The sequence below is a fragment of the Carcharhinus amblyrhynchos genome, chromosome 1 (genome assembly GCF_965287045.1).
Source record: "Carcharhinus amblyrhynchos chromosome 1, sCarAmb.v2.hapA, whole genome shotgun sequence".
In the NCBI taxonomy this organism is placed as follows: domain Eukaryota; kingdom Metazoa; phylum Chordata; class Chondrichthyes; order Carcharhiniformes; family Carcharhinidae; genus Carcharhinus; species Carcharhinus amblyrhynchos.
Genome location: NC_137324.1, coordinates 3,271,226 through 3,294,816, shown reverse-complemented (window position 1 = coordinate 3,294,816; position 23,591 = coordinate 3,271,226). Strand labels below are relative to the sequence as shown.

The following is a 23,591-nucleotide window of genomic DNA, read 5'->3' as shown; positions in this document are numbered from 1 at the left end:
GTCCAAAAAAGTGCTGAGGTGAGGTGAGAGTGACAGCCCTTGACATCAAGGCCACATTTGACTGAGTGTGGCATCAAGGAGCCCAGCAAAACTGGAATCAATGGGAATTGAGGGAAATTCTCTGCTGATTGGAGTCACACCTGGTTGTGATAGTGGACGATCACTCACCTTGGTTCCAAGTGCAAGTAACATTTGCATCACACAAGTGCCAGGAAATGATCATCCCAACAAGAAAGGATTCAACTACCTCATCATAACATTCACCACTGAATCCTCCCACTATCAACATCCTGGGGATTACCATTGACCAGAAACTGAACTGGAATAGTCATATAATAAATATTGTGGCTACTAGACCAGAGTAAGAAGTCTCACAACACTTGGTTAAAGTTGCGAAAAAGACGACTTGCATTCCAATCATTATTCTGTAAATTAAGTTTGTGTCTTTATATATCCTGTTTGTGATTAGAGTTCCCACTCGCCTGATAAAGGGGCAGCCAGCGCTCCAAAAGCTAGTGGCTTTTGCCACCAAATAAAACTGTTGGATTTTAACCTGGTGTTGTGCGACTTCTTACTATGTTTACCCCAGTCCAACGCTGGCATCTCCACATCATGACTCCCAGAGCAGTCCAGAGGCTGGGAACCCTGCAGCGAGGAACTCCCCTCCTGACTCGCCAAAGCTAGTCCACCATCACAGCACAAGTCAGGAGTGTGATGGAATACTCCCTGCTTGCCTGGATAGGTGCAGCTCCAATAACTCCAAGAAGTTTGACACCATCCAGGACGAAGCAGCTGGCGTAATTGCCACCTCTTCCACAAACATCCAATCCCTCCACCAACGACAAATAGTGGCAGCTGTGTGTAAAAGATGCACTGCAAGAACTCACCAAGGTTCCTTAGGTAATACCTTCCAAACCCATGACCACAACCATCTAGAAGGACAAGAGCAGTAAATACATGGGAACACCACCACCTGGAAGTTCCTCTCCAAGACACGCACCATCCTGACTTAGACCATTCCTTCACTTTGCTGGGTCAGAATCCTAGAACTCCCTCCCTAACAGCACTGTGGAAGTACCTACACCACAAGAAGTGCTTTGGTTCAAGAAGGCCGCTCACCATCATCTTCTCAAGGGCAATTAGGAATGGGCAATAAAAGCTGGTCTAGTCAGCGACACCCACATCCTTTGAATCAAATGAATATTGAGAAATGTTTGAGAAATGATTTATTCTGCAGAGCGAGTTATTCCTTTTGGAAATACAGATTTGTATTTCACCAGGGTAAGGGTGTTTTCTCTCTGTTTCTCTCCTCCAGCGCTCAGATTATTTTCAGTAATCAAATTTACATCATTGAACATCTGAAGGGAGATGAAGTTGGCCGTCATTTGTTATACAGATTCGAAGATCTCCCCCCAGAATCAAGTAGCTTTGGAGTCAGAACTGTCCATCAGAAACTAATTGACACTCATCAGTCTGATCGTTCACGGAGGGTGAGTAATCAGCAGTACAATAACTAAAAGAAAGAACCGATTAATTCTAAAATTGTGGCATGTAAACAATCTTATCGACCCAGCAAGCTGAACAGGTAGCATCCCCTCCAACCAAGGAAAATGTCCAAATCATATTGATGTGCCATGTTCTCATTCCCTTTTCCTTTATCTACCTATCTAATCTAAACGAGATCACACAGACTGCTAAGTAAAGCAAAAGAACATGCGATTGTAGGTCATGTCTTGAGATGGATAGAAAGCTGGTTAGCGGATAGCGATAAATGAATCTTTCTCTGATTGGTAGGCATTACCGAAAGATGTGCTGGTTAGGTGCATTGGCCATGCTAAATTCTCTGTCAGTGTACCCGAACAGGCACTGGCTTGTGGTGACTAGGGGATTTTTACAGTCACTTAATTGCAGTTTTAATGTAAGCTGATTTATGACACTAATAATAAACTTTAAACTAGTGGGGTACCGCAGGAATCTGTACCTGGACCCCAGTTGTTCACATTCTATATTAATGATTTGAAAGAGGGAACTAAATGTATTATCTCTAAATTTTCAGGCTATATAAAGTTGGGTGGAAGGGTGAGCTGTGAGGAGGGTACAGAGATGCTTCAGGGTAATTCAGATAGGTTGAGTGTAGCTGTATGCATGGCAGATGCAGTGTAATTTGGTAAATGTGAGGTTATCCTCCTTGATAGCAATAATAGAAAGGCAGATTATTATTCAAATGGGTGTAAATTGAGAGAGGTGGATACTCAGCGAGACCTTGGTGTCCCCATGCATCAGTCCCTGAAAGTAAGCATGCAGGTACAGCAGGCAGTAAATGAAGCAAATGGTATGTTGGCCTTCATAGTGAAAGGAATAGAGTATAGGGATAGGGACGTTTTATTGCAATTGTATAGAACATAGAGCCTAGAACACTACAGCACAAACAGGCCCTTCGGCCCACGAGTTGCGCCGATCACATCAACACCTACCAATCCATAGACCTATCTATAACCCCCAATCCGACTAAATCCCATATACTCATCCAGAAGTCTTTTAAAAGACCCCAGTGAGTTCGCCTCCACCACTACTGATGGTAGCCGATTCCATTCACTCACCACCCTCTGAGTGAAAAACTTACCCCTAACATCACTTCTGTACTTGCCTCCCCGCACCTTAAATCTGTGTCCTCTCATAGCGACCATTTCAACCCGGGGAAATAGCCTCTGAGAATCCACCCTATCTATTCCTCTCAACATTTTATAAACTTCTATCAGGTCGCCTCTCAACCTTCGTCTCTCCAGGGAGAAGAGTCCCAGCTCTCTCAACCTATCTTCATAAGGCATGCCTCCCAATCCAGGCAACATCCTTGTAAATCTCCTCTGTACCCTTTCAATAGCTTCTACGTCCTTCCTATAGTGAGGCGACCAGAACTGCGCACAGTACTCCAAGTGAGGCCTGACAAGGGTCTTATAAAGGGCATTGGTGAGGCCACACCTGGAGTATTGTATGCAGCTTTAGTGTCCTTATCTGAGGAAGGATGTCCTTGCTATAGAAGGAGTACAGGTTTACCAGGCTGATTCCTGGAATGGCAAGTCTGTCATTTGAGGAGAGATTAAGTCAGTTAGGATCATATTCACTGAAGTTTAGAAGAGTGAGAGGGGAATCTCATAGAAACTTATAAAATTCTAACAGGGTTAGAAAGGGTGAATTCAGAAAGAATATTCCCAATGGTGGGGGAGTCCAGAACTAGGGGGCCATAGTTTGAGAATAAGGGGTAAATCTTTTAGAACTGAAGTGAGGAGAAATTTCTTTACCCAGAGGCTGGTGAATGCGTGGAATTCATTCCCACAGAAAGTAGTTGAGGCCAAAATCTCATCTGATTTCAGGAAGAAAGTAGGCAGCTCTTATGGCTAAAGGGATGATGGGATGTGGCAGAAGGGGGTTATCAGGCTACTGAATTTAATGATCAAAGATAATCAAAATGAGTTGTGGAACAAGCTTGAATGGTCTTCTGCTTCTGGTTTCTATATTTACTTCACTTTGGAATCAACAACGAGTTCTGGAAGTGACTTCTACAACCTCGATTCACTGCGTGAGGTTTTTTTTTACATTCTTAGTCATTGCCTGGCATTTGTGAGGCATGATTGTTACCTCACTTATCAGCCTAAGCCTGAATGCAGTCCAAGTCTTCGTGAATGCGGGTATGGACTATTTCATAGAGTCATAGAGGTTTACTGCATGGAAACAGACCATTCGGCCCAACTTGTTCATGCCACCCTTTTATAACCCCTAAGCTAGTCCCAATTGCCCTCATTTGGCCCATATCCCTCGATACCCATCTTACCCATGTAACTCTCTAAACACTTTTTAAAAGACAAAATTGTACCCACCTCTCCTATTGCCTCTGGCAGCTTGTTCCAGACACTCACCACCCTCTGTGTGAAAAAATTGCCCCTCTGAACCGTTTTGTACCTCTTCCCTCTCACCTTAAACCTATGCCCTCTAGTTTTAGATCCCCTACCTTCGGGAAAAGATATTGACTATCTAGCTGATCTGTGCACCTCATTATTTTATAGATAAGATCACCCCGAAGCCTTCTACACTCCAGAGAAAAAAGCTCCAGTCTATCCAGCCTCTCCTTATAATGCAAACCATCAAATGCTGATAACATCCCTGAGTATTTTCTGCAGTCTTTCTAGTTTAGTAATATCCTTTCTATAATAGGGTGACCATAACTGTACACAGTATTCCAAGTGTGGCCCTACCAATGTCTTGTACAACTTCAATAAGACATCCCAACTCCTGTATTCAATGTTCTGACCAATGAGACCAAGCATGCTGAATGATTTCTTCACCACCCTGTAGTGTACCCCTAGATCTCTTTATTCTGAAACTCTCCTCGCATCCTACGATTAACTGAATAAGTTCTGCCCTGGTTCGATCGGCCAAAATGCATCACCTCACATTTGTCTAAATTAAACTCCATCTGCCATTCATCAATCCACTGGCCCAATTGATCAAGATCCCTTTGCAATCCTAGATATCCTTCTTCACTGTCTACTATGGCACCAATCTTGGTGTTATCTGCAAACCTACTAACCATGCCTCCTAAATTGTCATCCAAATCATTAATATAAATGGCAAATAACAGTGGGCCCAACACTGATCCCTGAGGCACACCACTGGTCACAGGCCTCCAGTTTGAAAAACAACCCTCTACAACCACCTTCTGTCTTCTGTCATCAAGCCAATTTTGTATCCATTTGGCTACCTCACCCTGGATCCTGTGAGATTTAACCTCATGCAACAACCTACCATGCGGTACCTTGTCAAAGGTCTTGCGAAAGTCCATGTAGACAAATCAGCTGCACTGTCCTCATCTACCTTCTTGGTTACCCCTTCAAAAAAACACGATTTCCACTCACAAAGCCATGCTGACTGTCCCTAACCAATCCTTGCATCTCTAAATGCCTGTAGACCCTGTCTCTCAAAGTACTTTCCAACAGTTTACCCACCACAGATGTGAGGCTCACTGGCCTGTAGTTCCCAGGCTTTTCCCTTTAGCCCTTTTTAAACAAAGGCACAACATTTGCCACCCTCCAATCTTCAGACACCTCACCCGTGACTATCGATGATTCAAATATCTCTGCTAGGGCACCCGCAATTTCCTCCCTGGTCATCCATGGTGTCCTGGCTTCACTTCATCAGGTTCCAGGGATTTGGCTTTAAGACTTCCAGCACCCCCTTCTCTGTAATATGTACACACCTCAAGACATCACTATTCATTTCCTCAAGTTCCCTAACATTGATCCTTTTCCCAACAGTAAAAGAACATAAGAACATAAGAACATAAGAAATAGGAGCAGGAGTAGGCCATCTAGCCCTTCGAGCCTGCCCCGCCATTCAATAAGATCATGGCTGATCTGTTGTGGCTCAGTTCCACTTTCCCGCCCTCTCCCCATAACCCTTAATCCCCTCTCTTATCAAGAACCCATCAACCTGCTTCTTAAAAATATTTAGCGAGGCAGCCTCCACCACTTCAACGGGCAGAGAATTCCAGAGATTCACCACCCTTTGAGTGAAGAAGTTCCTCCTCAACTCCGTTCTAAACCGCCTCCCCTTTATCTTGAGGCTGTGCCCCCTAGTCCTACTGTCTTTTTTGAGCGGGAAGAGTCTCTCCACCTCTATCCTATCCATCCCATTCATCATCTTATACGTCTCAATGAGATCTCCCCTCATTCTTCTAAACTCTAACGAGTACAAGCCTAGTTTATTCAGCCTCTCCTCATAGCTCAATCCCCTCAACTCTGGTATCAGCCTAGTAAACCTCCTCTGCACTCCCTCCAGGGCCAAAATATCCTTGCGCAACTGATGAGAAATATTCATTTAGGACCTCACCCATCTCTTGTGGATATGCACATAGACAACCTTGTTGATTCTTAAGAGGCCCTACTCTCTCCCTAGTTACTCTTTTGCCTTTTATGTATTTGTAGAAACTCCTTGGATTCTCCTTTGCCTTATCTGCCAAAACAATCTCGTGTCCCCTTTCTGCCCCCCTGATTTCTCTCTTAACCCTACTCCTACACCCCCTATACTCTTCAAGGGATCCACTTGATCCCAGATGCCTATGCATGTCATGTGCCTCCTTACTCTTCTTGACCAGGGCCTCAATATTCCGAGTCACCCAGGGTTCCCTACTACTGCCAGCCTTGCCCTTCACTCTAAGGGAAACGTGCTCACCGTGAATCCTGGTTTCAGCAATGATTAGGGCTGAACATCAGCGAACACACCACCTTTGACCTTTTGATGGAAGCTGAAGCTGGTTGGGCCCAAGACGCAACAGGGACTTCAGTAAAGCTTTTGACAAGGACCCACATGGGAGGGTGATCAAGAAGGATCATGGGACCATGGAATCCAGGGCAGTTTGGTAAATTGGATCCAAAATTGGCTTAGTAGCAGGAAGCAGAGGGTATTGGTCAAAGGTGTTCGTGGTGTGCCACTGGGATTGGTGCTGGGTCCTGTAATAAGTCCTTGGAGGTAGAAGTCCCTTCACTAAAATCCCTTTATTTGCAATTCTGACAACAGCACATAGAGTACTTTCAGTTAGCAATCTACTCTAGGAGTCCCAGAGGAACTGACACGCCTGGGTCAAATGGGCAGAGTACAGGCAGAGGGAATTTAATACTGAAAAGTGTGAGGTGATGCATTTTGGGAGGATTTGATTTGATTTACTATTGTCACATTTTTAAAGTTTATTTATTCATGTCACAAGTAAGCTCATATTCACACTGCATTGAAGCTAGTGTGAAAATTTTTTAGTCATCACACTCTGGTGCCTGTTTAGGTACACTGAGGGAAAATTTAGCATGGCCAATGTACCTAACCAGCATGTCTTTCAGAATGTGGGAGGAAACCAGAGCACCTGAAGGTTCTACACACACATGAGGAGAAGGTGCAGATCACCAACAACCTGACAGTGACCCAAGCCGGGAATTGAACCTGTGTCCCTGGTGCTGTGAGGCAGCAGTGCTAACCACTGTGCCACCATACTGTCATCATGTATCAGTATAGTAAAAAGGATTATTTCTTGCATGCTGTACAGGCAAGCATACCACTTGTAGAATACTGAAGGGTAAAAGAAAGGAGAGAGTGCAGAATGTAGTGTTATAGTCATGGCTAGGGGGTAGAGAAAGATCAGCTTAATGTAAGGTAGGGCCATTCAAAAATCTGACAGTAGCAGGGAAGAATCTGTTCTTGAGTCGGTTGGTACGTGACCTCAGACTTTTGTATCTTTCTCCCAAAGGAAGAAAATGGAAGAGAGAATGTCCGGGGTGTATGGGGCCCTTGATTATGCTGGCTGATTTTCCGAGGCAATGGAAAGTGTCGACAGTGTCAATGGATGGGAGGCTGGTTTGTGTGATGGACTGGGCTACATTCACAACCTTATGTAATTTCTTACGGTCTTGGTCAGAGCAGGCTGTGATAAATCCAGAAAGAATGCTTTCTATGGTGCATCTGTAAAAATTGGTGAGAGTCGTAGCGGACATGTCAAACTTCCTTAGCCTCCTGAGAAAGTAGGCTTTCTTAACTATAGTGTTGGTGTGAAGGGACCAGTTGTTGGTGATTTGGGCACCTAGAAACTTGAAGCTCTTGACCAATTCCACTTCATCCATGTTGATGGAGACAGGTTCATGCCCTCCACTATCCTTCCTGAAGTTGATGATAATCTCCTTCATTTTGTTGACATCGAAGGAGAGTTCACCAGATTCCCTATTTCTTTCCGGTACTCTGATCATTGTTTGAGATCCAGCCCTCTACGGTGGTGTGAAAATCAAGTTGAAGGGAATTTGGCCACACAGTCATGAGTATAAGGAACTGTATAAAACACTTGTTAGGACCAACAAGGCAAGGAAATATACAATGAATGGTAGTACTGAGGACCGCAGGGACCTTGGTTACATGTCTAAAGATCCCTAAAGGCACAGGACAGGTAAATAAGGTGGTTAAGAAGGCATATGGGATATTTCCTTTATTAGTTGAGGCATAGAGGTTCAAGCAAGGAGGTTATGACGTAGGTGTATAAAACACTCGTTAGGCCGCAGCTAGAGTATTGTGTGCTGTTTTGGTCAGCTTTTAATAGGAAGGATGTGATTGTACTGAACATAAGAACATAAGAAATAGGTGCAGGAGTAGGCCATCTAGCCCCTCGAGCCTGCCCCGCCATTCAGTAAGATCATGGCTGATCTGTTGTGGCTCAGTTCCACATTCCCGCCCTCTCCCCATAACCCTTAATCCCCTCTCTTATCAAAAACCCATCAACCCGCGTCTTAAAAATATTTAGCGAGGCAGCCTCCACCACTTCAACGGGCAGAGAATTCCAGAGATTCACCACCCTTTGAGTGAAGAAGTTCCTCCTCAACTCCGTTCTAAACCCTTTATCCTGAGGCTGTGCCCTCTAGTCCTACTGTCCTTTCTGAGCGGGAAGAGCCTCTCCACCTCTCTCCTATCCATCCCATTCAACATCTTACACATCTCAATGAGATCGCCCCTCATTCTTCTAAACTCTAACGAGTACAAGCCTAGTTTATTCAGCCTCTCCTCATAGCTCAACCCCCTCAACTCCGGAATCAGCCTAGTAAACCTCCTCTGCGCTCCCTCCAAGGCCAAAATATCCTTGCGTAAGTGCGGTGACCAAAACTGCACACAGTACTCCAGCTGCGGGCTCACCAGTGCCCTGTACAGCTGCAGCAAGACCTCCCTACTTTTATATTCAATCCCCCTCGCTATGAAGGCCAGCATCCCATTCGCCTTCCTGACCACCTGCTGCACCTGCAGGCTGGGTTTTTGCGAATCATGCACAAGGACCCCGAGATCCCTCTGCACCGTCGCCTGCTGCAGTTTTTCGCCATGTAAGTAATAGTCCTTCCTACCATTATTCCTACCAAAGTGGACAACCTCACAGTTGCCAACATTAAATTCCATTTGCCAGTTCCTGGCCCATTCACCCAGCCTATCTAGATCCTTCTGCAGACTCTCCACACCCTCCGCACAATTTGCCGTTCCACCAATCTTGGAGTCATCAGCAAACTTCGACACCATACACTCGGTTCTCTCCTCCAGATCATCTATATACATGGTGAATATCTGAGGCCCCAGCACCGACCCCTGGGGCACTCCACTAGTCACCGACCGCCAATACGAATAGCACTCATTGACCCCCACTCTCTGCCTCCTATTTGACAGCCAATCCTCTATCCACGCTAACACCCTACCCCCAACTCCATGCCCCCGACCTTCTACAATAACCTCTTGTGAGGCACCTTGTCAAACGCCTTCTGAAAATCAAGAAACACCACATCCACCGGCTCTCCTCTATCCACCGCCCTAGACACATCCTCATAGAACTCCAATAAATTCATCAGACACGACTTCCCCTTAACAAAACCGTGCTGCGTCTGCTCTACCAAACAATTCTCCTCAAGATGCCTCGCTATTTTCTCCTTGATCACGGATTCTAACATTTTTCCTACAACAGACGTTAAACTAACCGGCCTATAATTCCCCGCCTTTGCCTGCCACCCTTCTTAAACAACGGCGTAACATTAGCCGTTTTCCAATCTTCCGGCACTTCCCCGGAATCCAGCGAGGTTTGGAAAATAACCACCAAGGCATCCACTATCACTTCCGCCATTTCTTTCAGAACCCTTGGATGCATTCCATCCGGTCCTGGGGACTTGTCCACAATCAGTCCCTCCAGTCTGTCGAGCACCGCCTCTCTAGTAACAATAATGTCATTGAGACCCTCCACTCCTACCATCTTTCCATCGCTAACACCCGGCAAATTATTCACGTCCTCCTCCGTGAAGACCGAAACAAAAAAGTTATTCAAGGCCTCAGCCATTTCCCCATCCCCTACCACTAAGTCCCCCCTCTCATCCTCTAAGGGTCCAACGTTCACCCTAGCCAGCCTCTTCCTTTTTATGTATTTATAAAAGCTCTTGCTATCCTTTTTTATATTAAGCGCTAGCCCAGCTTCATAGTTTACCCTACCCTTCTTTATCAACTTCTTTGTCATTCTTTGTTGACATTTAAACCTCTCCCAATCCTCTTCTCACCCACTACTCTTAGCTACTCTAAACACATCCGCTTTTAATTTAACACTTTCCTTTACCTCCTTCGTTATCCACGGCTGATTATCTCTCCTCCTACGATCCTTTTTAACCACCGGAATAAATTTCTGCTGAGCACCAAGAAAGATCTCGTTAAAGATCCTCCACTGTTCCTCAGCAGACTTACCTTCCAACACACTCCCCCAGTCCACATTCGCCAATTCCCCTCTCATCCTACCGTACTCCCCTCTGTTCAAACAAAGGACACATGTCCGGGAACCCACTTTCTCCTCCTCCATCTGCATCAGAAACTCCACCATACAATGATCACTCTCCCCAAGAGGATCCTTCACCACAAGGTCCCTAATTCTACCCGCCTCATTACATAACACCAGATCCAAGATAGCTCGCTCCCTCGTCGGCTCCAACACACACTGTTCAAGGAAACTATCCCGGCAGCATTCCAAGAACTCCTTCTCAAGCCCACCGCGTCCTACATGGGTCGACCAATCAATATGTAGATTGAAATCCCCCACAATTATCGCCGTTCCATTCCTGCACGCCGCATTTATTTGCGCGTTAACAGCCCTACCCACCTCCAGATCATTATTCAGGGGCCTATAAACGACACCCACCAGCGTCTTCCTCCCTTTGCTGTTCCTAATCTTCACCCACAACGATTCAACATTCTGCTGTTTGGTTCCTATATCATCCCTTACTACCACCCTGATGCTATCCTTAATCAGCAGAGCTACGCCCCCCCCCCCCCCCCACTTTTTCCTCCTGCCTATCCTTCCTAAACACTTGATACCCCTGGACATTCAGTTCCCAGCCCCTGTCACCTTGCAGCCTCTGTCTTCACGGAGGAGGACGTGAATAATTTGCCGGGTGTTTGAGATGGAAAGGTGGTAGGAGTGGAGGGTCTTAATGACATTACTGTTACTAGAGAGGCGGTGCTCGACAGACTGGAGGGACTGATTGTGGACAAGTCCCCAGGACCGGATGGAATGCATCCGAGGGTTCTGAAAGAAATGGCGGAGGTGATAGTGGATGCCTTGGTGATTATTTTCCAGACGTCGCTGGATTCCGGGGAAGTGCCGGAAGATTGGAAAACGGCTAATGTTACGCCGTTGTTTAAGAAGGGTGCCAGGCAAAAGGCGGGGAATTATAGGCCGGTTAGTTTAACGTCTGTGGTAGGTAAAATGTTAGAATCCGTCATTAAGGAGGAAATTGCGAGGCATCTTGAAGGGAATTGCTTGATAGAGCAGACGCAGCACGGTTTCATTAAAGGGAAGTCGTGTCTGACAAATTTACTGGAGTTCTATGAGGATGTGTCTAGGGCGGTGGATAGAGGAGAGCCGGTGGATGTGGTGTTTCTTGATTTTCAGAAGGCGTTTGACAAAGTACCTCACAAGAGGTTATTGCAGAAGGTCGAGGGACATGGAGTTGGGGGTAGGGTGTTAGCGTGGATAGAGGATTGGTTGTCAAATAGGAGGCAGAGAGTGGGGGTCAATGGGTGCTATTCGGATTGGCGGATGGTGACTAGTGGAGTGCCCCAGGGGTCGGTGCTGGGGCCTCAGCTATTTACCGTTTATATAGATGATCTGGAGGAGGGAACCGAGTGCAGGGTGTCGAAATTTGCTGATGACACCAAGATTGGTGGAACGGCAAATTGTGCAGAGGGTGTGGAGAGTCTGCAGAAGGATCTAGATAGGCTGGGCGAATGGGCCAGGAAATGGCAAATGGAATTTAATGTTGGCAAGTGCTAGGTGGTCCACTTTGCTAGGAATAATGGTAGGAAGGAGTATTACTTACGTGGCGAAAAACTGCAGCAGGCAACGGTGCAGAGGGACCTCGGGGTCCTTGTGCATGAGTCGCAAAAACCCAGCTTGCAGGTGCAGCAGGTGGTCAAGAAGGCGAATGGGATGCTGGCCTTCATAGCAAGGGGGATTGAATATAAAAGTAGGGAGGTCTTGCTGCAGCTGTATAGGGCATTGGTGAGGCCGCAGCTGGAGTACTGTGTGCAGTTTTGGGCGCCGCACCTGCGCAAAGATATTTTGGCCTTGGAGGGAGTGCAGAGGAGGTTTACTAGGCTGATACCGGAGTTGAGGGGGTTGAGCTATGAGGAGAGGCTGAATAAATTAGGCTTGTACTCGTTAGAGTTTAGAAGAATGAGGGGAGATCTCATTGAGACGTATAAGATGATGAATGGGATGGATAGGATAGAGGTGGAGAGACTTTTCCCGCTCAGAAAAGACAGTAGGACTAGGGGGCACAGCCTCAAGATAAAGGGGGGGCGGTTTAGAACGGAGTTGAGGAGGAACTTCTCCACTCAAAGGGTGGTGAATCTCTGGAATTCTCTGCCCATTGAAGTGGTGGAGGCTGCCTCGCTAAATATTTTTAAGAAGCGGGTTGATGGGTTTTTGATAAGAGAGGGGATTAAGGGTTATGGGGAGAGGGCGGGAAAGTGGAACTGAGCCACGACAGATCAGCCATGATCTTATTGAATGGCGGGGCAGGCTCGAAGGGCTAGATGGCCTACTCCTGCTCCTATTTCTTATGTTCTTATGTTATGTTCTTATGTTCTCTGTAATGGCCACCAGATGATATCCATTTGTGCTGATCTGCGCCACCAGCTCCTCCACTTTATTCCGAATGCTTCGTGCATTCAGATAAAGTGCCTTCATCCCAGCCTTCACCTGTACCCTATTTGCCAGAACGCCACCAACCATACTCACGCCCCCTACTCCTTTCATTATTGGGACATCCTTGGCCTGCTCCCTTACCTGCACCCTCTCCTTTACTTTAGACCCCGTAATGTCACCTACCCTCGCACCCTCCCCCCCCAATTAGTTTAAAGCCCTAACTACAGTCCTATTTACATGATTAGCCAGGACTCTGGTCCCAGCATGGTTCAGACCAACCCCATCCCACCTGAACAGGTCCCACCTACCCCAATACTGATGCCAATGCCCCATAAATTCAAACCCATTCCTCCCACACAATCCCTGAGCCACCCATTCACTTCCTTAATCTTATCAGCCCTACGTCCGTCTGCACTCGGTTCAGGCAGTAGTCCGGAGATAACCACCTTGTCGGTTCTACTTTTTACTTCCATTCCCAGCTTTTCAAACTCCCTCCCCTGATCCTCAGTTCGCATTTTGCCTACATCGTTGGCACCCACATGTACTACAACGACCGGATTTTCACCCTCCCACTCCAGGTTCCTCTGCAGCCCAGATGTGACATCCTGGACCCGAGCACCAGGCAGACAACACACCCTTCTGTGCACTTTGTCATTGTGACAAAGGACCGTGACAATACCCTTCACCCCACTGTCCCCAATTACTACTATGTTCCTTTTCACCTTCTCTTTGCCTATGACCTGTGTCTGCATCACAGTACCGTGTGCAGTTTGCTCACCAAGCTCACTGCCCTCGTTCTTGTCCACACTGGAAGCAAGAACCTCAAACCTGTTATGCAGATTGAGAGGCTGAGGCATTTGGTCCCCACCCTCCTTCCTCCGGTCCCCACCCTCCTTCCTCCAGTCCCCACCCTCCTTCCTCTCCGCAGCCCCCTCCTGTTCCTGACCCTTAGAGAGGGTGCAGAGGAGATTTAGCACCCTTACTGGAGAGGTTTCAGAGGAGATTTAGCAGAATGTTGCCTGGAATGGAGCGTTTCAGCTATGAAGAGAGGCTCATTAGGTTGGGCTTGCTTTCCTTTGAGAAGAGAAAGCTGAGGAGGGACCTGATTGAGGTGTACAAAATTATGAGGGACATACACAGGGCAGATTGGAAGAAACTTGACCCTTTAGGGTCAAACTTGACCCTTTAGGTGCTAGACTTGGAAGTTGGTGTGCATTTTGGTGATAGTGACCACAATTCGGTTACGTTCACCTTAGTGATGGGAAGAGATAGGCATGAACCTCGGGTCAGCAATTTTAGCTGGGGTAAGGGCGATTATGAGGCTATCAGGAGTGAATTAGGAAGCATGGATTGGATTAGGGGATTACAGGGACTGGGAACGTCTGAAATGTGGAGTTTTTTCAAGGAGCAGCTACTGCGAGTCCTTGATAGGTATGTCCCTGTCAGGCATGGTGGATTTGGTAGATCTAGGGAACCGTGGTGCACTAAAAGAGTTGAGTCGATGGTTAAAAAGAAAAAGGAGGCTTATGTTCGGATGAGATTGGAGGGCTCAGATAGTGCACTAGAAAGCTTTAGATTGGCTAGGAGGGAGTTGAAGAGTGAGTTGAGAAGGGCTAAAAGAGGACATGAGAAGACTTTGGCTGATAGGATTAAGGAGAATCCTAAGGCGTTCTATAGGTATGTCAAGAACAGAAGGTTGGTCAGGGCAAGATTAGGGCCAGTTACAGACAGCAGGGGGAAGTTGTGTGTGGAACCGGAGGAGATTGGAGAAGTATTGAACCAATATTTCTCTTCGGTGTTCACGCAGGGGGACATGAATATAGCTGAGGAGGACATTGGGTTGCAGGGGTGTAAAATAGACAGTATTACGGTTGATAAAGGGGATGTGCTGGAAATTCTTGAGGGGCTGAAAATAGATAAGTCCCCTGGTCCGGATGGGATCTACCCTAGGATTCTCTGGGAGGCTAGAGAGGTGATTGCAGAGCCTCTGGCTCAGATCTTCAGGTCGTCATTGGTCTCTGGTGTAGTCCCGGAGGATTGGAGGATAGCGAATGTTGTCCCATTGTTTAAGAAGGGGAACAGAGACTTTGCCGGGAATTATAGACCGGTGAGTCTTACTTCTGTTGTGGGCAAGGTTTTAGAAAAAATTATTAGGGATAGGATTTATAGTTATTTGGAGTGTAATGAATTGATTAGAAATAGTCAGCATGGTTTTGTAGCGGGTAGGTCGTGCCTTACTAACCTTATTGAGTTTTTTGAGAAGGTGACCAAAGAGGTGGATGGGGGCAAGGCAGTTGACGTGGTATACATGGATTTTAGTAAGGCGTTCGATAAGGTTCACCATGGTAGGCTTCTGCAGAAAATGCAGATGTATGGGATTGTGGGTAATCTAGGAAGTTGGATCAGGAATTGGCTATCAGATAGGAGACAGAGGGTGGTGGTGGATGGTAAATATTCATCATGGAGTACAGTTACGAGTGGTGTGCCTCAGGGATCTGTTTTGGGGCCACTGTTGTTTGTAATTTTTATTAATGATCTGGATGAGGGTATAGTTGGGTGGATTAGTAAATTTGCTGATGACACCAAAGTTGGAGGTGTGGTAGATTGTGAGGAAGGGTGTCATAGTCTGCAGGGAGACTTAGATAGGTTGCAGAGCTGGGCCGAGAGGTGGCGGATGGAATTTAATGCGGAGAAGTGTGAGGTAATTCACTTTGGTAGGAGCAACAGATGTGTCGAGTATAGGGCTAACGGGAGGACTTTGAATAGTGTGGATGAACAGAGGGATCTAGGTGTGTGTGTACATAGATCCCTGAAAGTTGGGAATCAAGTAGATAAGGTTGTTAAGAAGGCGTACGGTGTCTTGGCGTTTATTGGTAGGGGGATTGAATTTAGGAGTCGCAGTGTAATGTTGCAACTGTACACTACTCTAGTGCGGCCGCACTTGGAGTACTGTGTGCAGTTCTGGTCCCCGCATTACAAGAAGGATGTGGAGGCGTTGGAGAGGGTGCAGAGGAGGTTTACTAGGATGTTGCCTGGTATGGTGGGGAGGTCCTATGAGGAGAGACTGAGGGATTTAGGGTTGTTTTCGTTGGAAAGAAGGCGGCTAAGAGGGGATCTTATTGAAACATATAAGATGATTAGAGGTTTAGATAGGGTGGATAGTGATAGCCTTTTTCCTCGGATGGAGAAAGCTAGCACGAGGGGGCATGGCTTTAAATTAAGGGGGGGGTAGCTACAGGACGGATGTCAGGGGTAGGTTCTTTACCCAGCGGGTGGTGAGGGATTGGAATGCCCTGCCTGCTGCAGTTGTAAATGCGTCTAGTTTGGGGGCGTTTAAGAGATCTCTGGATAGGTTTATGGACGAAAAGGGATTGGTATAGGCTAGTGGGTCATTGTTTTTGTAACTGGTCGGCGCAACATCGTGGGCCGAAGGGCCTGTTCTACGCTGTAATGTTCTATGTTCTATGTTCTATGTTTAGTAGAGGGGTCAATAACCAGGGGGAATAATTTTAAGGTAAGGAGCAGGAGATTTGAGGAAAGCTTTTCCACCCAGAGGATGATAGGAATCTGGAACTCACTGCCTGAAAGATGGTAGAGGTGGGAACCCTCACAGCATTTAAGAAGCATTTAGATGAGCACTTGAAACACCATAGTGTACAAGGCTAGGGACCAAGTGCTGGTAAATGGGATTAGAATAGATAGGCGCTCAATGGCTGGTACAGACACAATGGGCCAAAGGACCTCTTTCTGTGCTATAAAACACTCTGACTTGGAGGAATTCCTGTAGGGATGAATTGATTGACCAAAAACCACAACCATCTTCCTTGGTTCAACAATTGAAAAAATGTTTCCTGATTCTCAAGTCTTGATGTCGAGGGCAGTCACTCTCACCTCACCACTTTGCTCAGCTCTTTTGTCCATGTTCCATGCTGGAACCCGATGAGTGTTTCTTAGCAGCTTATTGTTGTTTAAGAGCTGTTCTATGAACTCAATTCTCCCCAGTGCTTTGCTGGTGATTGAGAGTCGATGTCTTTATTGGCTGGGTTGGAATCATCCTGTTTTTATGGACAGGAAATACGGACAATTTTTCACCATGTTAGGGAGAAGCAAGCGTTGCAGCTGTAAAGTTGAGCTTGGCTCGGGTTGTGGCTCACAAAATCACAAAATTGTTACATTTGGCCCATCATGTCTGCACTGGCCCTCTGAATGACTTAGTGCTATTTCCCTACCTTTTATTCTTACTCCTGCACATTGTTTTAATTCAAATAATCCATCAGATGCCCTCGAGTGCCTTGATTGAACCTGCCTCCACCACACTTCCAGCCAGTGCATTCAACTCAACCCATTAATTTGCAGAATGAACATCACTGCCTAGGCTCACATTTAGTGCCCATTCCTAATTGCCTTTGAGTGGAGTTTCAGAGGGTGTTTCAGAGTGGGTGAGGATGAGGTCGAGTATTTTTTGCTTCTCACTGCAAGTTCGTCTTTAGCTCCAAGCAGATATCCTGAACCCTGGCACCAGGCAGACAACACAGCCCTCTGGATTCTTGGCTGCAGAAAAGAGTGTCATTTCTCCCGAACTATCCTGTTCCCTTCTATCCCAATATTCTTTTTAACTCCCCACTTGAGTGGCTTCCTTCACCGTGGTTGTTCTGCACTCTAAGTCTGTACAGTTCGCAAGAAATAATGCTTTTCACTGTATACTGATACACGATGGCAGGTTCTAGATTCCCTAACATCCACACAGTAGCCCTTGCTCTTATACATTCAAGCAGGTTGTTTAATTTAAGTTTAAATTTGAGGCTCCTTTACTCCCACCTTCTCGATCCCCTTCCCTGCTTGTCTCACGGACTGGCCCCCTTTCTCCAAATACTGATCAAATCAGACAATACTAACCTAAGGGGTGTGACTTCCTTCTGGAATGAAATGTCCGGGTAACTGTTTCCCTCCCTGAGCATCAGCATTGTCTGCAGCTCAGCCTCCAGCCTATTAACTCTGAGCTCAATCTTCTCCAGCTCCAGATACTCACTGCAGATGTGGCTGCCATGGATTGCAATGTCACTCACATGCTGCAGCTGTGACACGTCTGTATTGTGTTAACTAAACAGTTATTTTAAAATTAGTTTCTCGTTCCCCTCCTCACCAAAGTCCCAGCTTGACCTTTTGTGTATCCAAAGCAGCAGCCAGAACAGACCAAGCGCTGTCTGTGTGGAGTTTGCACATTCTCCTTGTGTCTGTGTGGGTTTCTTCTGGGTGCTCCGATTTCCTCCCAGAGTCCAAAGATGTGCGGGTTAGGTTGAGTGGCCATGCTAAAATTGTCCCTTAGTATCCTGGGATGTGTAGGTGAGAGGGATTAGTGGATAAATGTGCAGGGATATGGGGATAGAGCCTGGGTGGGATTGTGTGTCGGTGCAGGCTCGATGGGCCGAAGGTCCTGTTTCTGCACTGTATGGTTCTATGATTCTAAACAGTACTAAGGAATCCCTGGCTTTATACTTTCTGAAAAACAAAGGGACATAGTGTTATAATTCAGGTCAGAAGTGTTTCATAAAGTCTGCCTGGTTCATAAGTTTTGCACTGTGAATTTGGCTAGGGTGAGCATGAGATGTTTTACTTCGGGTATGATTCAACCGACCCACTAGGGAGCTTTTACCAAACACAGTTTATTTAAGAATTCACATAACATATAGCAATAACTTTTACCAATTACAGACAAGAAAAAACAACCATAATATTGTATAATCCTTAACAACAATAACCAACAAACCTCCTGAAACAAAGCAAAACAAGTATAACACAGAAAATGCTCACATGGAGCTGGAACTTAGTCCTTTGTTGGAGAACTGAAACACTGACTTCCCAGCCTTGTAACTTTCAGCACCCCTCTTGATACATACACAGCTTGAATTCAGGACAGCTTCCCACAACACCAGGAGAGAGAGAGATTTTAGGTAATAACTAGCAAACCAGGTGCGGTCTAACCAAACTGCTTTCCAATTGAAGCAAGACATCACTACTCCTATACTCAAATCCTCTTCTGATAAAGGCTAACATTTCACAAACCTTCCTGAAAGCCAATCTCTTACAATTCAGAAAATATCCTGCACAGCTGCTCCTTCTATAAAAATGGATTAGCTCACATTTTTCATCCTATATTCCATCTGCTCATTCAGTAGATCTGTCCAAATCTTCCTGTAGCCATTTTATATCTTCCTAATAACACACATTCCCACCAGCATTGTATCATCTGTGAACTGGGAAAATTACATTAGGTTCCCACATGTAAATTCTTGATATATTTTGTGAACGGCTGGGGCCCAAGTACTGATCCTTGCAGTATCCCATGAGCCACAGCTTGTCAACACAAAAATTACCCATTTATTCCTACTCTCTGTTTTTGCCTGTTAGCCAATCCCCAATCCATGACAGCGTGTTACCTCCTATCCCACAGCCTACTATTTTTGCTAATTAACTTCCTCTAGGGGATTCAGAGCCAAAGAGGTTGACAGCATGGAAACAGGCCCTTCGACGCAACTTGGCTATGCCGTCCTTTTTTCTTAAAACCCCTAAGTTAATCCCAATTGCCCGCATTTAGAACATAGAACATTACAGCGCAGTACAGGCCCTTTGGCTCTTGATGTTGCGCCGACCAGTGGAACCAATCTAATGACCCTCTAACTATTCCAATGTTATCCATATGCCTATCCACTGACCATCTGAACGCCCTTAAAGTTGGCGAGTCCACAACTGCTGCAGGCAGGGCATTCCACGCCCTTACTACCCCCTGAGTAAAGAACCTACCTCTGACATCCGTCCTATAACTACCACCCCTTAATTTAAAGCTATGTCCCCTCGTGTTAGCCATCACCATCCCAGGAAAAAGGCTCTCACTGTCCACCCTATCCAATCCTATGATCATCTTGTAAGCCTCAATTAGGTCACCTCGTAACCTTCTCTCTAATGAAAATAACCTCAAATCCCTCAACCTTTCCTCATAAGACCTTCCCACCATACCAGGCAACATCCTGGTAAACCTCCTCTGCACCCTTTCCAATGCCTCCACATCTTTCCTATAATGCAGCGACCAGGACTGTATGCAATACTCCAAGAGCGGCCGCACCAGAGTTTTGTATAGTTGTAACATGACCTCACGGCTCCGAAATTCAATCCCTCTACCAATAAAAGCTAACACACCATAGGCCTTCTTAAAAACCTTATCAACCTGGGTGCCAACTTTCAGGAAGCTATGCACATGTACCCCGAGATCTCTCTGCCTGTCAACACTACTAAGAGTCCTTCCATTAGCCCTGTATTCTGTACTCCTGTTACTCTTACCAAAGTGAATCACCTCACACTTTTCCGTATTAAACTCCATCTGCCACCTCTCAGCCCAGCTCTGCAGCTTATCTATGTCCCTCTGCAAACTGAAACATCCATCCTCACTGTCTACAACTCCTCCAACTTTGGTGTCGTCAGCAAATTTACTAATTCATCCTGCTACACCCTCATCTAGGTCATTTATAAAAATAACAAACAGCAGTGGCCCCAAAACAGATCCTTGAGGTACACCACTTGTAACTGAACTCCAGGTTGAATATTTTCCATCAACCACCACCCTCTGTCTTCTATCAGCTCGCCAATTCCTGATCCAAACTGCTAAATCACCCTCAATCCCATGCATCTGCATTTTCTGCAGTAGTCTACCATGGGGAACCTTCTCAAACACTTTGCTAAAATCCATATACACCACGTCAACTGCCTTACCCTTATCCACCTCTTTGGTCACTTTTCCAAAAAACTCAATAAGGTTTGTGAGGTACGACCTACCCTTCACAAAACCACCTACCCTTCACAAAACCATTTGGCTTCTATACCCATCTTATCCATGTAACTGTCTAAATGCTTTTTAAAAGATAAAATTGTACCCACCTCTACTATTAACCTCTGGCAGTTTGTTCCAGACACTCACCCCCACTGTGTGAAAAAATTGCCAATCTCGACACTTTTGTATCTCTCTCCTCTCACCATAAACCTATGCCCTCTAGTTTTAGACTCCCTAACTTTGGGAAAATATATTGACTATCTACCTTGTCTATGCCCCTCATTATTTTATAGACCTCTGTAAGGTCACCCCTCAGCCTCCTATGCTCCAGAGGAAAAACGTCCCAGTCTATTTGAGGTATTGATCGGGTGGATTCTCAGAGGCTTTTTCCCAGGGCTGAAATGGCTGCCACAAGAGGACACAGGTTTAGGGTGCGAGGGAGTAGGTACAGAGGAGATGTCAGGGGTAAGTTTTTCACTCAGAGGGCGGTGGTTGAGTGGAATCGGCTGCCGTCCGTGGTGGTGGAGGCAAATTCGATAAGGTATTTTAAAAGACTTCTGGATGAGTACATGGGACTTAATAGGATTGAGGGTTATAGGTAAGTGTAGTAGGTAGAGATATGATCGGCGCAACTTGTGGTCCGAAGAGCCTATTTGTGCTGTAGTGTTATATGTTCTATGTTCGATTCAGCCTCTCCTTATAACTCAATGCATCAAACCCTGGTAGCATCCCAGTAAATCTTTTCTGTACTCTTTCTAGTTTAATAATATTGTTTCTCTAATAGGATGACCAGAATTGCACACGGTATTTCAAGTGTGGCCTTACCAATGTCTTGTATAACTTCAACAAGACGTCCCAACTCCTGTATTCAATGTTCCGACTGATGAAACCAAGCATGGCAAATGCATTCTTCACACTCTGTCCAGCTGTGACTCCACTTTCAAGGAGCTATGAACATGTACCCCTTGAGCTCTTTGTTCTGTAACTCTCCCCAACGCCCTACCAGGACCGGATGGAGTGCATCCAAGGGTTCTGAAAGAAATGGCGGAGGTGATAGTGGATGGCTTGATGATTATTTTCCAAACCTTGCTGGATTCCGGGGAAGTGCCGGAAGATTGGAAAACGGCTAATGTTACGCCGTTGTTTAAAAAGGTTAGCAGGCAAAAGGCAGGGAATTATAGGCCCGTTAGTTTAACGTCTGTTGTAGGTAAAATGCTTGAATCCGTAATCAAGGAGAAAATAGCGAGGCATCTTGAGAACTGTTTGATAGAGCAGAAGCAGCATGGTTTCGTTAAGGGGAAGTCGTGTCTGACGAATTTATTGGAATTCTATGAGGATGTGTCCAGTGCGGTGGATAGAGGAGAACCAGTGGATGTGGTGTTTCTTGATTTTCAGAAGGCGTTTGATAAGATGCTGCACAAGAGGTTGTTACAGAAGGTTAGGGGGCATGGAGTTGGGGGTGGGGTGTTAGCGTACATAGGGGATTGGCTGTCAAATAGGAGGCAGAGAGTGGGTGTCAATGGGTGCTATTCGGATTGGCGGTTGGTGACTAGTGGAGTGCCCCAGGGGTCGGTGCTGGGGCCTCAGCTATTTACCATTTATATAGATGATCTGGAGGAGGGAACCGAGTGTAAGGTGTCGAAATTTGCTGATGACACAAAGATTGGTGGAACGGCAAATTGTGCAGAGGGTGTGGAAAGTCTGCAGAGGGATCTAGATAGGCTGGGCGAATGGGCAAGGAACTGGCAAATGGAATTTAATGTTGGCAAGTGTGAGGTTGTGCACTTTGGTAGGAATAATGGTAGGAAGGACTACTACTTACATGTCGAAAAGCTGCAGCATGCGACGGTGCTGAGGGACCTCGGGGTCCTTGTGCATGAGTTGCAAAAACCCAGCCTGCAGGTACAGCAGGTGGTCAGGAAGGCGAATGGGATGCTGGCCTTCATAGCGAGGGGGATTGAAAATAAAAGTAGGGAGGTCTTGCTGCAGCTGTATAGGGCATTGGTGAGGCTGCAGCTGGAGTACTGTGTGCAGTTTTGGTCACCACACTTACGCAAGGATATTTTGGCCTTGGAGGGAGTGCAGAGGAGGTTCACTAAGCTGATACCGGAATTGAGGGGGTTGAGCTATGAGGAGAGGCTGAATAGACTGGGTTTGTACTCGTTAGAGTTTAGAAGGATGAGGGGAGATCTCATTGAGATGTACAAGATGATGAATGGGATGGATAGGATAGAGGTGGAGAGGCTCTTCCCGCTCAGAAAGGACAGTAGGACTAGAGGGCACAGCCTCAAGATAAAGGGGGGCGCAGTTTAGAACGGAGTTGAGGAAGAACTTCTTCACTCAAAGGGTGGTGAACGTCTGGAATTCTCTGCCCGTTGAAGTGGTGGAGGCTGCCTCGCTAAATACATTTAAGACGCGGGTAGATAGGTTTTTGATAGGCAAGGGGATTAAGGGTTATGGGGAGAAGGCGGGAAAGTGGAACTGAGCCACTTCAGATCAGCCATGATCTTATTGAATGGCGGGGCAGGCTCAAAGGGCTAGATGGCCTACTCCTGCTCCTATTTCTTATGTTCTTATGGTCTACCAGTAGCTGAGTAAGTCTTGACCTGGTTCAGTCTACCAAAATGCACCACCTTGCATTTGTCTAAATTAAAATGCATCTGCCATTCGTCAGTCCACTGGCCCAATTGGTCAAAATCCCATTGCAACTGGAGATAACTTTCTTCACTGTCCACTATGCCACCAATCTTGGTCTCATCTGCAAATTTACTAACCATGCCTCCTATATTCTCATCCAAATCATTAATATAAGTGACAAATAACAGTGGGCCCAGCACTGATCCCTGAGGCACACCGCTGGTTACAGGCCTCTAGTTTGAAAAACAACCCTCTGCAACCACCTTCTCTCAAGAAGTCAATTTTGTATCCATTTAGATACCTCACCTTGGATCCCGTGAGATTTCACGTTATGCAACAACCTACCGTGCAGTACCTTGTCAAAGGTCTTGCTAAAGGCCATGTAGACAACAT

At 46.1% G+C, this 23,591-nt stretch overlaps 1 protein-coding gene across 1 annotated transcript in view; it reads left to right on the top strand.

Annotated features, from left to right (window-relative positions):
* The window catches only part of LOC145348482 (zinc metalloproteinase-disintegrin-like protein H3), a 180,365-nt gene that overhangs the window by 43,833 nt on the left and 112,941 nt on the right, over nucleotides 1–23,591 (top strand). The window contains exon 4 of the mRNA XM_080196673.1: nucleotides 1,316–1,490. Within this exon, the coding sequence (XP_080052799.1) occupies nucleotides 1,316–1,490 (175 nt within the window). The remainder of the gene's footprint in view (nucleotides 1–1,315; nucleotides 1,491–23,591) is intronic.